Source organism: Grammomys surdaster, unplaced genomic scaffold, assembly GCF_004785775.1.
Source record: "Grammomys surdaster isolate TR1022 unplaced genomic scaffold, NIH_TR_1.0 243, whole genome shotgun sequence".
Classification (NCBI taxonomy): Eukaryota; Metazoa; Chordata; class Mammalia; order Rodentia; family Muridae; genus Grammomys; species Grammomys surdaster.
In genome coordinates this window covers 5,420,931-5,435,494 of record NW_021604688.1, presented here as the reverse complement: position 1 = coordinate 5,435,494, position 14,564 = coordinate 5,420,931, and the positions used below count along the sequence as shown (strand labels likewise).

General features: G+C 45.1%; 1 protein-coding gene across 1 annotated transcript in view; it reads right to left on the bottom strand.

Moving 5' to 3' along the window:
* Window positions 1-14,564, bottom strand: part of Fhod3 (formin homology 2 domain containing 3) — a 416,588-nt gene that overhangs the window by 361,923 nt on the left and 40,101 nt on the right. Inside the window, exon 2 of the mRNA XM_028774845.1 lies at window positions 12,743-12,849. Coding sequence (XP_028630678.1) covers window positions 12,743-12,849 — 107 coding nt within the window. The remainder of the gene's footprint in view (window positions 1-12,742; window positions 12,850-14,564) is intronic.

The following is a 14,564-nucleotide window of genomic DNA, read 5'->3' as shown; positions in this document are numbered from 1 at the left end:
ACACCTACTTCCCAGCTGCTGAGTCAGATGGGAATTCACAGCACTGGGACCCAGGGGCAAAGGCAGTGTGTGGAGATTGAGGGCCAGGGACAATGGGCTTCCATTCTTATCAGTGCGGCTGATGCCAGGGAACCATCACCAGCTTCCAAATCCCACAGCATTTCCATCCGCATGACACACCCAAGGCCATCCCTCCCCTAGTGACAACAGGGAACCATCCAGAACAGACACAGGAATCAAAAGGAAATATCCAATTAATGCCCAAGTGTCGGGGATGTGAGGGTCAGAACCCTAAGCTTCCAGCAAGTCTCTGGCCTCTCAGAAAGCACAAGCTTCCCTTGTAATGCTTATGGCCTTGGGGAAAGAACTCTCATCTGGGTCATTGAAGCTCTCAAAACCCCATGTTTACATTCCCGGCTCTCAAGAGAACATCTTCACAAGAAGAACACAGGAAGGCCTTGACATGGTAAGAGCAGGGACTTTCTTTGTCAAACTGTGAGAGGCATGGAGCCACGAGCTTTGTCACATTTTTGTGGCCAACAGTAGAAATGACACCCCACACTGTCCTCCAGACACATAAGCAAATTTAAACTACTATTTCAGTCAAGGGTAGGAGGAGGTATTTAAACACTCTTAGAAGCAGGAATAGGCCCTTCACAGGTCTCCAGGGAGAACAGCCCCTTGCAAGCTTCTAGTTCTGTGAGACCCACCGGGCACCCTAACTCAGGCAGAAGAAGGAAGATTCGAGTGAGTTGTCTGATGACCAAAGAATATAAAGCTGGCTAAGTCTGAGTTTCTCATAAGCTCAAAGTTCAAGCTAGAGATCCAACGGCCACTGCATTCATCTCCAGGGTCTCCACTAGTAGAGTATGGAAAGCTAAAAGCAGATGCTAAAATCTGCTGGATGATCCCCACAAATCCCTTAACCTCCCGAGCCCAGTTCCCTCCTATGTAAAGTGGGATACTGATGTTGACCTTCTAGTGACAGTGTGAAGACAGGCAATTCAGGTCATGTGCAGAGGTCGCTCCTGGCACTGACTGGCACATGGCTGAAGCTTGCTGATGTGAGGTGGCATGCTTGCCATCCCTGGTCCCTGGTTGGTCCTTCCTCTTCTCTTTCCAGTTCTGCTTTAATGCCTGCCTGCACTCTGGCTCCCTCTGGTCTGCCTTTTCTCCTTCCTCCCGTCATGTCCTTCCTCTTCCTCTTTTCTAGCTCCCACATTACGAACCTGTCAAGAGTCTACCATTACAGTGCATCACTATTGCTCTCTCTGCTTCAATTAAAACGCAATGGATTTAACATGGGCACTGATGTGTATCTCTCCTGGGTGTGGCCCTGGGTATATTGAGCTCTGAGGATGGACACATCACCCACTTTACCTCGAGGCATGAGAAGTGCCCAGACTTGTTTGTAGGGTGCTTCATGGTGCGTGCCCTGTGGTCAAAGCACCAAGCCTGTGTGCTTAAGCAGAATAGACCCACCACCACCTTTGCAAATCCCGGACCCTGCTAGGGAAGCCACTGCCAGGCCCTGCATCCCTCCTCACTCTTCTCTCATTGAAAAAGCTGTTCCTTCTCCGTGAATCAGTGGCCAGTGCCAATGGCCCTTCTGTGATCATGCACTGGCATGTTTATTTTTAAGCATTAATGAAGTATACCTCTTGCAAGTATATAATTTAATAATTCTGGGGTCCAATTATAGAGGGGATAACTAATCTCCACCATCTAACTTTTTAATTTTGTCACTACCTCCAAAATACCCCAAGAGAAACCCCATGCCTATCTATGGTCACTCCTCATTCCCACATCCAGTTCCAGGACTACAAATGCACCCTTTCTGTGCTGGATATTTTTATGTTAATTTGGCACAAGTTAGAGTTATCTGAAAGGAGAGAATCTCAATTGAGAAAATGCCTCCATAAGATCCAACTGTAGAGCATTTTCTTAATTAGTAATTGATGATAAGCCCCGCCCATTGTGGGTGTTCCCATCCCTGGGCTAGTGGTCCTGGCGTCTTAAAGCAAACAGTTTGGACAAGCCATCAGGAGCAAGCCAGTAAGCAGCACTCTTCCATGGCCTCTGCATCCCAGTGTTTCATCACAGCAATAAACCCCCTAAGACCCTCTCTGTATAGACTTGCACTTCTGACACTTCCTGTAGTGGGAACTGTGCATTGTCACCTGTGTGTTTGTTTGTTTGTTTGTTTGTTTGTTTGTTTGTTTGTTTTTAACTTAGTCACATGTTCTTGAGGCTCATCTAGAATGGGATATGTATCCATATGTGTTCTGTTACCCAGTACCTGACAAGACTTAGAACAAGGACCATCCCTGGAAATTTACGGCAGGAAAATTTTATCTGACCAGACACAGGCACGCTGGTGGAAGGAGCTGGTGGCAGCAGAGGCAGCAGGAGCATGAGGCTGCCTGCTCACAGCTTTGCAGACCAGGAAACAGAAAGATTGGGCTAGAAGTTAAGACTGGGGTATAAAAGCCCACCCCACAGCAACCCAGTTCCCCAGCTAGCTGTCCCCCACTTCCCAAAACTTCCATGGCTTCCAAAAACAGAGCCACCAACTGGAGACCAAGTGTTCATACATGAAAGCCTATAGCTGACATTGCACACCCACTCTGTGACATCACACTTCTTTCTTCTTATGCTGGTGCTGTCCTATGGCATGCACACACCACTTGCTTTGAGCATTCCTCCACTAATGGGCATTTGGGACTCGTCCTCTTTGAGGCTATTACCAATAGTAGCTCAGAGAGCATCTGTGTACAGATTTTTGCACAGGCAAATGCTGCCCCTCCAGTAGATATATCCAGAAGTAGAATTGCTGGGCTGTGTGGTAATTTAATGTTTAATATTTTAAGAAACCATCAGGCTGTTTTTCCAAAGAGGCTGGACCACTTTACATTCCTGCCAGCAGTGCATCGGGTGTCCAGTTTCACTACTTCCCCCTCAACACATGCCACCATCTGTCACTGTGATTCTAGCCATGCCAGTAGGTGTACAGTAGGACCTCATTGTAGTTTTGACTTGGATTTCTCCATAGACTTACAATGTTGAGCAGATTTTCACATGCTTCTTGGTCATGTGTCTATTTGTTATTTATCCATCTTGATGGGATACATACCTATTCAAACCTCTTCCCTCTTTTGAAATTATTTGTTATTGAGTTGCAAGAGCTCTTTACATATTCTGGATATGTTCTGGAGATCTGTTATCAGATATGTGATTTATAAATTTTCCCATTCCACAATGCCTATCAAGTATATTTTTAAGGAAGAAGCTTTTTAATTTGTCTTATCACCTGTATTTTCAGTATCTCTACAAACTGTTACCTCACAGGGGGTCACAGAGACTAGATCCTGTTTCCTCTTTCATAGTTTGAGCTGTCATATTTCAGACCATGATCCATTTCAGCTGGGTTTCTATGTGTGGCAAAAGGCCCCTCACATTTCACAGCCCCTGCCATCTACACTCGGGTATCCTCAAGGGACAGAAGCCTATCTCTCAGGAAATTCTGCTGCTACTCTGGTCAGCCACTCCTCCCTTCTGCTTACTCTTTCCCAGGGTACCCTGAACTTCTTCTTGCTAGCCCCCCTCCCCCTCTTATCTTGCCTAGTATCTTTACCATTTATTTTTTAGACTCTGATCCCACGTCCTGAGACAGACACTGCTGTCTACAGACCTGATACCCACACATCCTTTCTCCTTACACAAAGATTCTGGCCTACAGTGGAGGTGGGCAGCCTCCCCAACACAGCTCTCACCACCAAGCAAGGAGTGCATGTTGCTCATGGAGTTTGTGGAAAGATCTTTAAATGGAGAAAAAAATTAGCCAGCACCAAGATTTCTCTCCGCCTAACTCATCTGAAACAAGAGCCACGGGCCATCACCAGTATTCACAGAGATAAAGGGAGGTCAGGTGAGTGAGCCCATGATGTGTAGTGTGACATGAGCCTGAGTCCTAGCCACTGTGAGCCTGTGTCCACAGAGGAAGCTTGCACATCCCTGGTCCCTCCCACTCTGGTGTCTCAGATTCTGATGAGATAATGAACTCTGGGCCCAGCAATGGAATCCTCATCTGAAGGATGCTGTCGCTGTTTTACCACCCACTCCCCAAGGGGACAGGACTCTTTTTTAAAAAAAAGAATTATTTATTTAATGTATATGAGTACAATGTAGCTGTCTTCAGACACACCAGAAGAGGCATTGGATCCCATTACAGATGGTTGTAAGCCACCATGTGGTTGCTGGGAATTGAACACAGGACCTCTGGAAGAGCAGGCAGTACTCTTAACCATTAAGCCATCTCTCCAACCCGAGCATCAGACTCTTGTACAAAAAAAAGAAAGAAAGAAAGAAAGAAAGAAAGAAAGAATAGCATTGTTTCAATTGACAGATGTAGAGATATCCTTGCTTGCAAACAAGGAAACTGTCCTCCAACCAGCACATGTCTGAGTGTGCTGATGTGGTTAAACAGAGCAGGCAGACTGTAAGATGTGAAGCATGAAGGATGAAAGTCAAACCCTAAGGAGGACAGAGTAGAAAAGGAAAAGCAGCCTATGACCCTATGGGCATGGCGGATTCACTCTGTGACCCTGCCTACTTGCCGGTTTTCTTAGAGTTCTTGGAGGTTTACCAAGAAATCTTCTTTGAAAGTTCTAGAAAGTCAGTGAAGATACTTGCACATCCTCAGCTTAGGAACAAACAGCTCTCCATTGGGGATGTCGTTGTCTTCAACTAACATGTAGCTTTGGGAAGAGCACATGTTGGATAGTGAAGGAGGAAGGGAACACTCACCCAGCCAGCCAAATCTGCCTGGCAATTGATGGGTTCCACGTCACAGATGATTGCCTCATCAAAAAATGAAATGTGCTGAATGCAGAGCCAGCTCCTTGTTCCTTGATAACTCTCACTCCAGAGAGCTCCATCACTAACACCTCACGCAGGTGTGGTCACATTTGTTACAACAGCTGAGCCAACCATGAAGTCAGTTTGTCGTTTGCTGTTACTTCTGTATCCAAGCTTCTCACAACAGAGCCGCTGACCCTAAAACACCCATTCATGTTTAACCCTTCATTTCCTCCTACCCACCTTCCCCCAAACCCTGATGGTCACTAACTTTTCAATTTTTGAGATAGAGTTTTATTATATAGCCTGGGCTAGTCAGTCTCAAACTCACAGTGATCCTCCTGCCTCAACCTCCAAAGAGCTGGGATTACCTCAGCCACAACCGACTACAATGATCTTCCTCCTGGCTTCACAGTCTTAGCTTTCTCAGAATAGCATACAGTTTACGTCACATGGCACATGGCTTTTTCAAACTTGATGAGATGGATTTGTCCCACCGTCTCTTCTATCCTAACAACTTATCTCTAAATATTCATCATATGGTCCCCCTGTATTCTACTCACCTATAAAGACATCCTGGCTGCTACAGAATACTGAGATTCTGAGGAAAGCTGCTATGAACATCCTCACACAGATTTTGTGTGGATGTGAGCTTAGACCTCACGTGAGCCATCTAGGGGACCATTGCTAAACAGAGAACATATTTAACTTAGGAGGAGCCCTGAGATTGTCTTCCATTTGGCACTCCCTAATAATGCACAAATGTCACGTGGCTCCATAACCTTGCCTGCACTGGGCTTGGCCAGCACATGCAGATGTTCTAATAGGTGTTCATGGTATCCCATGGCAACACATGCTTCACTGATGGTGCCTTCTCTGAGTACTCCTTCCCTTTGCCTGTTATGTACCCGGGTTGTTTTCTTACTACAGAGTTTGAAAGTTCTTCCCACATTTTAAACACACATATTTTATCTACTTTGTGTTTTAACATATTCCCCCCCCCGTCTATGTCTTTGCTTTTCAATCTTTTTAATATGCACTTTTGTATGATAAATATAAAACATTCAAGCCAGTGTTATCGGGGATGTCACGTGCAGCAGTACTCAGTTCTTGGTTAAGGTCTTAAGGAACCCAGATGCTACCACCTGAGTAACAGCTACAGCTAGAACCTGGCCCTCTTCCCTACTCTATATGGGCTTCAGGTGAAAGAGCTCCAGGCCATCCACCTCCCAGCCTCTCTGTAGCTTGATGCTTCTCATCTGGCTCCAGGTTCATGTATCTCAGCCTTGCCTGCCCTTGCCATACCTCAGGCTAACATAGGTAAGTGCCTCTTGCTTTCTCTTGTCACTCCTACTCCACAAGTTCCCTCCTTCTCAGCATGGTCCCTTCTCTGTGCACTGCCCCCCTACTGTCACAGGCCAATTGCATAACTATGTTCACCCCTATGCAGACTGGCACCATGCAGACTCGTGGCTATCAAGTTTGAGTCACTCCTTTCTCATCTCCACAGTGAGCCACACTGGACTGACATCTACTCCATGTTCCTCTGCTGCCTGCCTTGCCTCCTTCTGTCACCCCTAACCCCATGCCCTCATATCGAGGCTTCTGAGAATGTTCCTCCCACACAGGTCATTTGTTACAATAGCTCACCCAATCAAACAAACATAGTCCTACACCAGCAGTTCTCAACCTGCGGGGCATGACCGCTTTCACAGGGATCGCCTAAGACCATTAGAAAACACAGATATTTACATTACAATCCACAACAGTAGCAAAATTACAGTCATGAAGTAACAACAAAATAGTTTTATGGTTGGGGGGTCACTACAACAAGAACTGTATTAAAGGGTCACAGCATTAGGAAGATTGAGAACCACTGGTCTACCCTACAGTGTGCTCAACTGGGAGAGCACACTGAATTCAGATGAAGATACTTTTAAAAATCACTTTGCCGGGGCCCACCCCCAGACTCTGATTTTGTGGGTTGAGGTGGGGTATGCGAAGCACTCCAGGGGGTGGCATTTGTCTCTGAAACTGAGAGCCTACACCAGAGGTTCCCCAACCAAACATCCAAACACTGGGACAGCTCATTTAAAAATCAGATTGCAGACCTTCCTGTAAACCTCTGAAACTGGGACTTAGAGATCAGCATTCTGAGATGCTTTTACCAGTATATTCTGAGGCATGCTGCCTAGAATAGCCCAGAATTGGTGAGCAGGAGCTCGGAGTCACCCCCTTAGCCCTTACTGAAGTCACTCTAGCCATCCTCGTGCTTGAAAGTTGCTTTCTTTGACACACAGCCAGGCAGGTAGCAATGGTCTACACAATTCTGGAGTATTCATATAACTCTACAGTTACTGAAGATGAACTAAGGCTGCAGTAAACAATGCGGCATAGGCGAGCACTGCCAGCAATAGCTTGCACTGATGACAAGTTTCCATTTTTAATTCATTCTTATTACATTTAGAAACCTTTTACTGCTAGCAGAGTCCTCATGACCTCCACGTGCCATATATGGCCATATGGTGTCACAAGGAAATGCTCTGAGCAGCTCTACATGGCCATAGCTTTTGAACTGCTCATTTCAGTAAACAACAACTACAAATTCTGGCTATAATTGCCAACAACTATGAATTCAGTGCATGAGAATGGAGTGGTGGAACCCAATAACACCCAAGGTCGTGATTGTACTATCAACCTTTATGAGGAATTAGAGGTTCAGAGAGGTAAAGTTACACACCATGGATACACAGTGATGACATTAACCATAAAGTCTATGTCCCTCACCGTGATATACAACCTCTGAGATGTCTCTCACTGCACAACCTGAGTTCCATACCTGGGATCCACATGACAAACGAAAGGAACCAACTTCCTAACCACTTGCCTTAGTGTGTTTCTGTGTTGCTGATATAAAACACTAACTTAGGGAAGAAAGGGGTTATTTCAGTTTACACTTCCAAGTAACAGACATCATCAGGGAAGTCAAGGCTGGAACTGAAGCCAACTCTATGGAAGAATGCTAGTTATTGGCTTGCTTCTTCTGAACTGCTCAGCTATTTCTTTATATAGTCCAGGCTCACCTGCCTGGGAATGACACCACCCACAATGGGCTGGACCCTCCTATATTAATTGACAATTAAGAAAATGCCCTCACAGACACACTCACAGGCCACCCTGATGAAGCTAATTCCTCACTGAGGTTCCCTCTTCCCAGATGACTGTACAAGTTGACAAAAATCAACCAGCACAACCACTGTGTTGCCTTCCTGGAGTTACAGAAAGCCTAGCAGAGCACCTGTTATACAGGAAAGAAAGTAATATAGGTAACAGTATCTTTAGACCATAAATAAATTTTATAAATATCTTCACTTTGTGAATGCCTATCAGAAGAATGCTTGTCCAAGGTCACACAATAGCAGTGTCAGGAACAATCTAGAGACTCCAGGCCTGTTTTCAGTGCACTGTCCCACGCTTGCTGATTTCCCTGGCCTTGGGAGGCAACAGGCCCTGCTTGGTTTTGTTTGTATAATAATTGCTTTGTCCTTCCTCTGTTGAAGGTCTCTCTCCTATTCTTTGGTTAGCTAGGGCCCAAGTGGTAATTCCAAACAAGTGAGTTAATTTTTAGTCTTGGCATAAAGGAGCAAAGCAATGGACGGGAACAAAGAAACAACTCCTCCAGCAAGGGAGCCCACTCCAAAAAAACACCACAGAAAATTGTCAGTTTTACAACCTTAATTTTTAGACAATCTTCCTATTATTTATGCAAAAATAATACTTCTTTAGCTATATTTATACCTAAAAGGGGCAGATCTCAGTAGGAAACATTATATTTTAACCCTTGATCGTGGAAAACATGAATTTCAGTCACATAAACATTGTCAAATGTCACATACCTAAGAGAGAACCCAGGAGAGACTCTAAGTGCAAGTGACCTGGCAGATGGACACAGATACCTGCCACCTGCATAGGGGACAGTCTCTGCCTGAAGGTACTTGTTAGTCAGCAACCAGGAATTTGCATGAGCCTCAAGGCTCAGTGATGGCAATTCTCCTGACAAGCTGTTCCAGGCCACTATTCTCATGGGCCTTCTGCTCCACAGACCCAGAAGAGACAAGAAGACGTGGCTGTATTCATACTCTATTCTTAGGTATGTTACAAAGGACAAGGGACAGTCACTATGAAGAAAGACCATTTCAAAAACATACTAAGCCTCTAGGGTGAATTTGGAACACATCTGTCAATGTGTTCCTACCCATCATGTTGTGGGCTATGAGCTCCGGACAGAAGTTTCCATGCCTTGAGCCCCTTTCTTGGTGTATTATCACTCATTCTCCAGCATCCCTTGCTGGGGATGGGGGAGGGCAGAAATGGGAACCCCGGGGAGCATGACTTACACTTCCCAGCCTTGTAGTACCATCTGTGGTACTACAGCTTATGTTGGTCAGACTTCATCACTGTGACAAATATCTGAGAAAACCTACTTAGGGAAGGAAAGATTTGTACTGGTTCATGGTTGCAGGGGTTCCATCCCATCAGGGTCTGAAGAACATGGCCAAGCAAAGCAGCTCCTATCATGGAGGACAAGAAGCAGACAGACAGAATGCCTGTGCTAGCGGTATTCCTCTTCCTTCTCTTTTTATTTCATCCAGACTCCCAGTCTGCACTCATGAGGGTCTTCCCCCTTTAGTTAATTCTCTCTGAAAATCCACTCACAGATACAGCAAGAGGTGTGCCTTAATAGTCTCTTAGGCAGTCCTCAGTCCAGACAGCTTGACATTCATGGTTAACTACCAAAAGTCTCTGCCTATAGCATGGGCTCGTGGTCAGGTGAATACTCAGATGGGAACAAAAGAGAAGCCAAGCGCCGGGACCTACCCCGGGGAGCATGACTTACACTCCCCAGCCTTGTAGTACCATCTGTGGAGACAGACGCCTGTAGCATCTGAATGCTGGTGCCACCCATGAGATGTTGCGTCATGATGGATGGTGGCAGCAACGGTATCTTCTCTTTTCTGGTCCCCAGATGCAGTGTGGCTTGGCTGTTCTCATTGAAGAATGTTGTGGATAACCCTGGTGCTGTTTGTATTTTGATGCTAGTTCAGCTTCTCCAATAGGGGCTACCTGGGATGAGGAGTGAATCATCATGTACTCAGGACTTCATGTGACCCTTCTAATGAATAAAGAAACCAATCGCTGGGCAAGTAGGCAGGACTTCCAGGTCAGAGAGAGGAAGAGAAGAGACAGGAGAGAGATACAGGCTTTTGGACAGAGACAAAGGGATGACAAGATGTAGCTACAGGTGGCCCCCAGTTTAGCTAGTGAATCCACTAGGATTTGCCACTGAAGGAATTAGATTTATTATGGCTTACAAGATTAGAATTCTAGCTGTTGCACCCAGCGATTGAGTTACCATTGATTCTGAACTAAATTTATATGGTGTTTTCCTTCACATGGCAGCTCAACTGGGTTCCAGAGAGAAAGGTACGGCGGCAAAGCATGGGTTTGCAAGAAGTGTACCCCAAAAGTCTGTGGGAATTTTGAAGTGTGGGGTTGGCGTGGTAGTGACCAGCCTGTGGAAACTTAGTGAGCTGGGTAGAGAGATTTCGGAGCTCTGAGTCAGAGTCTCTATGAAATGAGAATAGGACAGCCATGCCCACCAGTGCCCGGCTGGCTAGCCAACTGGGGCCTGCCAGAGTAGCATGAATTGCATTTTTAAATATTTCTCATAACAGAAGGAAATGGTGTAGACCAAGACTAGTGTTATTGCATGAACCATCCTCATGTCACTACAGATGCAGATGGCATGCTGTGTAGGACCTGAAGTGCCTTTGCCAGGAGCTCATGGGATAGTAAAGAGGTGCTGACTCTGGAATCGGTCCTACTGTGTATACACCTGGCTCACCATCTGCTCCTGGCTCTACTACCTGGGATGTGAAGTCTGACCTTCAGTTGTCTTTGATGAAAAGTGAAGCCAACAAAATCTAATTACTACTATGTCCTCCAACTAACTATTAAAAACATTCCATAAATGAGGAGCCTCAGTGTGGTCTCGTCCCTTCACTTTATTTTAGTATTGCTGACTTATACATTAGCACAGTTTTTCTTACACTTCCATCTCCAAATTATTCAAGTTTTTGAAAAGAAAAGGAGAGGAGAGGAGAGGAGAGGAGAGGAGAGGAGAGGAGAGGAGAGGAGAGGAGAGGAGAGGAGAGATCAGGCAGGACTTGCTCTTTAAGCATTGCATCACTAGAGACATTTCTCTAGTTGACAATGATCTACTCATAACACTCATGGGGTCTGTTTGATCAGTGAGCCATGAAGGCATCCAATGAGACTGTCATTCTAGCCAGTATTCTGACATCTACAAAGGGATGCCATTGTCAGACATAGGCAAAACTATTGCAATGGAATTTTCCCTGAATGTACTGGTCCTGTAATCCTTTAATGTCCAGTTTTAAGACGCTGGTGAGGGCTGGTGATGTAGCTCAGTGAGTAGAGTGCTCGTATAAAATGCACAAGACCTGGGTTCAGTCTACAGTGCCTGAGAGGTGAAGGCAAAAGGACAGAAGGTCATGATCATCCTCTTATATTGCAGGTTTGGGGCCCAGCCTGGGCTCCATGAAAACCTATCTGAAAGACAGGTGACAATCATGCTGATAGGCAGTTATGTTGCTGGAGAGACCCCTCTTGCATGTGTACTCTATGACACACCCAGAGAGTTTACCCTTGCTCTACTGGATATGTTCTAAGGATTTTGCTTGACCCTACAAGGTACCTTGACCTTTGATAACCATGGCCAGGGAACTCATTCTGTGGCTATAAAGTGCTAAGTACCAGGCATTCACTCAGACGGGTGTAGATCTGATCCCATGTTGTTTAAGCAGAAGAGAAGAGGGACATGTAGAGGAACAATGATCTTAAACTATGAAGGCTACTATAGTGGGGGAGCCTGGGAAGGTGTTAGGACATACTGGAGCACCGGGACATCGATACTGACCTAAAGATAGCAAAGGAAAGTGCCAGTGTATCCTCACTCTTTGAACTCTGCATGAAAGATCAAAACTCGAAGCTAGTATCTTAGTTTGGCCAAGGGAGTGTCAGATAGCTTTGGGGATCTCTGAACACCACATTACAACATATGAGAATAATCTGGAAAGCCTCAGGAACACGGTGAAGGTCTAGGAAGAAGCAGTTAAACTATGAGCTGAACTATGAGTTAAGAAGAGCTATGCCTCATTCAAGGTAGATAAGGGACAGGAAGAGAGGCAGTCCCATCTGATGGCTCTGTCAGCATCCCAGTTGACACAGGAAGGCTGGTTATCTCTGTGTGTAGTCCAACAGAGGTTTCACTTTCTGTGTACATCTCTGATTTATCATGAGTATTGCCCTATCCCTCGGTATAACAAGTCTAAGTATCATGCAATCCAGATATAGGCTAAGAAATAACATATTAATTGACATAATTAATATTTATTTTACCCACTATAATGAATTTTAAAAATATATACCATAAAACTACCAGGATTTCCCAAAAAAAAAATAAAAATAAGTATCAACTAAATTATTAGAAACAATGATTAAAATAGCTGTTGATCTACAAAAATCTATAGAATGTTGACTTGTTTTGCTCAGGTTACAAACCCCTTAAAAGAGAACATGATGTTTTCGATTAACCCATCTCAGAAACTTCTTTTAAGCTAAGCTACCCCCAAGGAACAAAGTCTCTCAAGATAGAAAAAAGATCTACAGTCACCAACAAGTGCTTGCATGATTCTAAGTGAATGTCAAGACTACGGTGATTTCTTTAAAGCATTCTAAGACTTCAGTACACCAGCATTGGAGCTTAGTCAGACCAGTGGGCAGGGACAATGGTTGTGCTTACCCTGTGTCATCTTGGAAGCCTTCCAGCTCATCCCGCTGTTCCGCCAGTGTGGCCTCCAGATCCAGGTAGGCACCATTGTGGGACAGCTGCAGGGTACAGTCGTCGAGCTGGGAGAGAAAGGAGAAGTTAGTTCTAATCATCTCTTCTAATGGGAACCAGGTACCATCATGTCACCTTAAGCCCTCATGGGTTTTTGAAAATCAAGTTTTACTCTGAAGTGTGGTGCCTAGCTAGAAGAGGGACTATACTAGTGTCCTGCATCCAACTTGGTACAAGAAGACAGAGGCGTCTATCAGTGAGCTGGCATTGATCCACGTTGTAAAGCTTCTGAAGTTGTACTTGGCATCATTTTGTTATATTTAGAATGATTACTTACACTTAAAAACACTGGTAAATTATTTTGCAAAAGACTGTGATTAATATTATGAGAAAACCAAGTATATAATATAATGTTTGATTTCTGAGTTGTCAGGATGGCTCTTATTGGTCTCATTGATGAGTCAAGACTCTAGTTCCAAAGTGCAGACAGCCATGGTAGCTCCAGAGGCAAGAGGAAAGGAGTGCTGTGGTGACCACAGCTGTGATCCTGGCCTAACAGCAGTCAGCTCTGTTTTAAATTTCCAGCTTAATTCCCAGCAGCCTCAACTGAACACTGACTCTTCCTTCATGGTCCTCAAGGCCTGCCAGGGATCTGCCTCAACATGCTCTGTGACAAGCCCCAAATAACAACAGGAAACCCCACAATCTTCCTGCCCTATGACAACAAAATTCTCAAGCCTCAGACTGACAGCCTGATCCCACCCCCACTCCCTATTCTCATCCCCACCCCCACCCCTACATTCCAGGCGTCTCTAACTACAACCATTTCCCAATCACCATCTTAACAAAATTATATATCTAACCCAGGCAGGGCACCAAAGAACACAGAAGGGCTTCCTTCCCTCAGAGATATGGTTTCACTGAATGAGCAGGACAGACAACTAGACTGTAGATTAGAGTAAGACCCAAGTAAGAGCAACTGTCAGTCAGTGGAAGCTCTTCCTCCATTTATGCTCCAGTGATTATCTTCAGAAGAGATGCCAAAATCCTCCATAATAATGTTGCCCGAGTCTCCATCCAGAAGAAGGGGATCATTGCTCCCTAGCTAAATGTCACCACCTTGATCCCCTAATTGAAGGTGAGAAAGCCCCTGTTCAATGGTGCTAGTAAGTCTCTCAACTGAAAACAAAAAGGTGGACATAAGGCCTCTTAGTCCCTTAAGAGGAAAATGTGGGGTGTGCCCAGAACAACCAGGAATGAGAACCAAATTGGGATATTGACTGCCCTGGGACAGACTGCCTTGGGGGCAGATGCATAGAAGCTAAGATCCCAAGGGAGCCTTACCATGATACATACTCAGCCTCACCAATTACACCTGAAATGTAGGATTAATATTTAACCTACCATCATGTGAGCCAAGGTGCGTGGATAAAATGTGTTGAGCTGCAATGACAGTGAAATAGTGAACTCACCTAGATAGTTCAGAGTTTGGGGGCCAGCTTTCAGCTCACTTTTACAAACTGGTAGAAGCCTGTATTGTTACTTTGGTCACTGATGTTACAAAAAGACTTAACCTGGGGAAGAAAAGGTTTGTTTTTGTCTTGTCTTGTGGTCTAAGAGGGGATACAGTCCATTATGCCTAGGAAGTTGTTGAATCTGGAGCAAGAAGCAGCAAGTCACTGTTTTCACAGTCAAGAAGCAGAGAGATCTGAATGCTGGAGCTCAGCTTTTTATTTGGTCTAAAACCCAAGCCTAGGGGATAGCGCCACCCACATTCAAGACG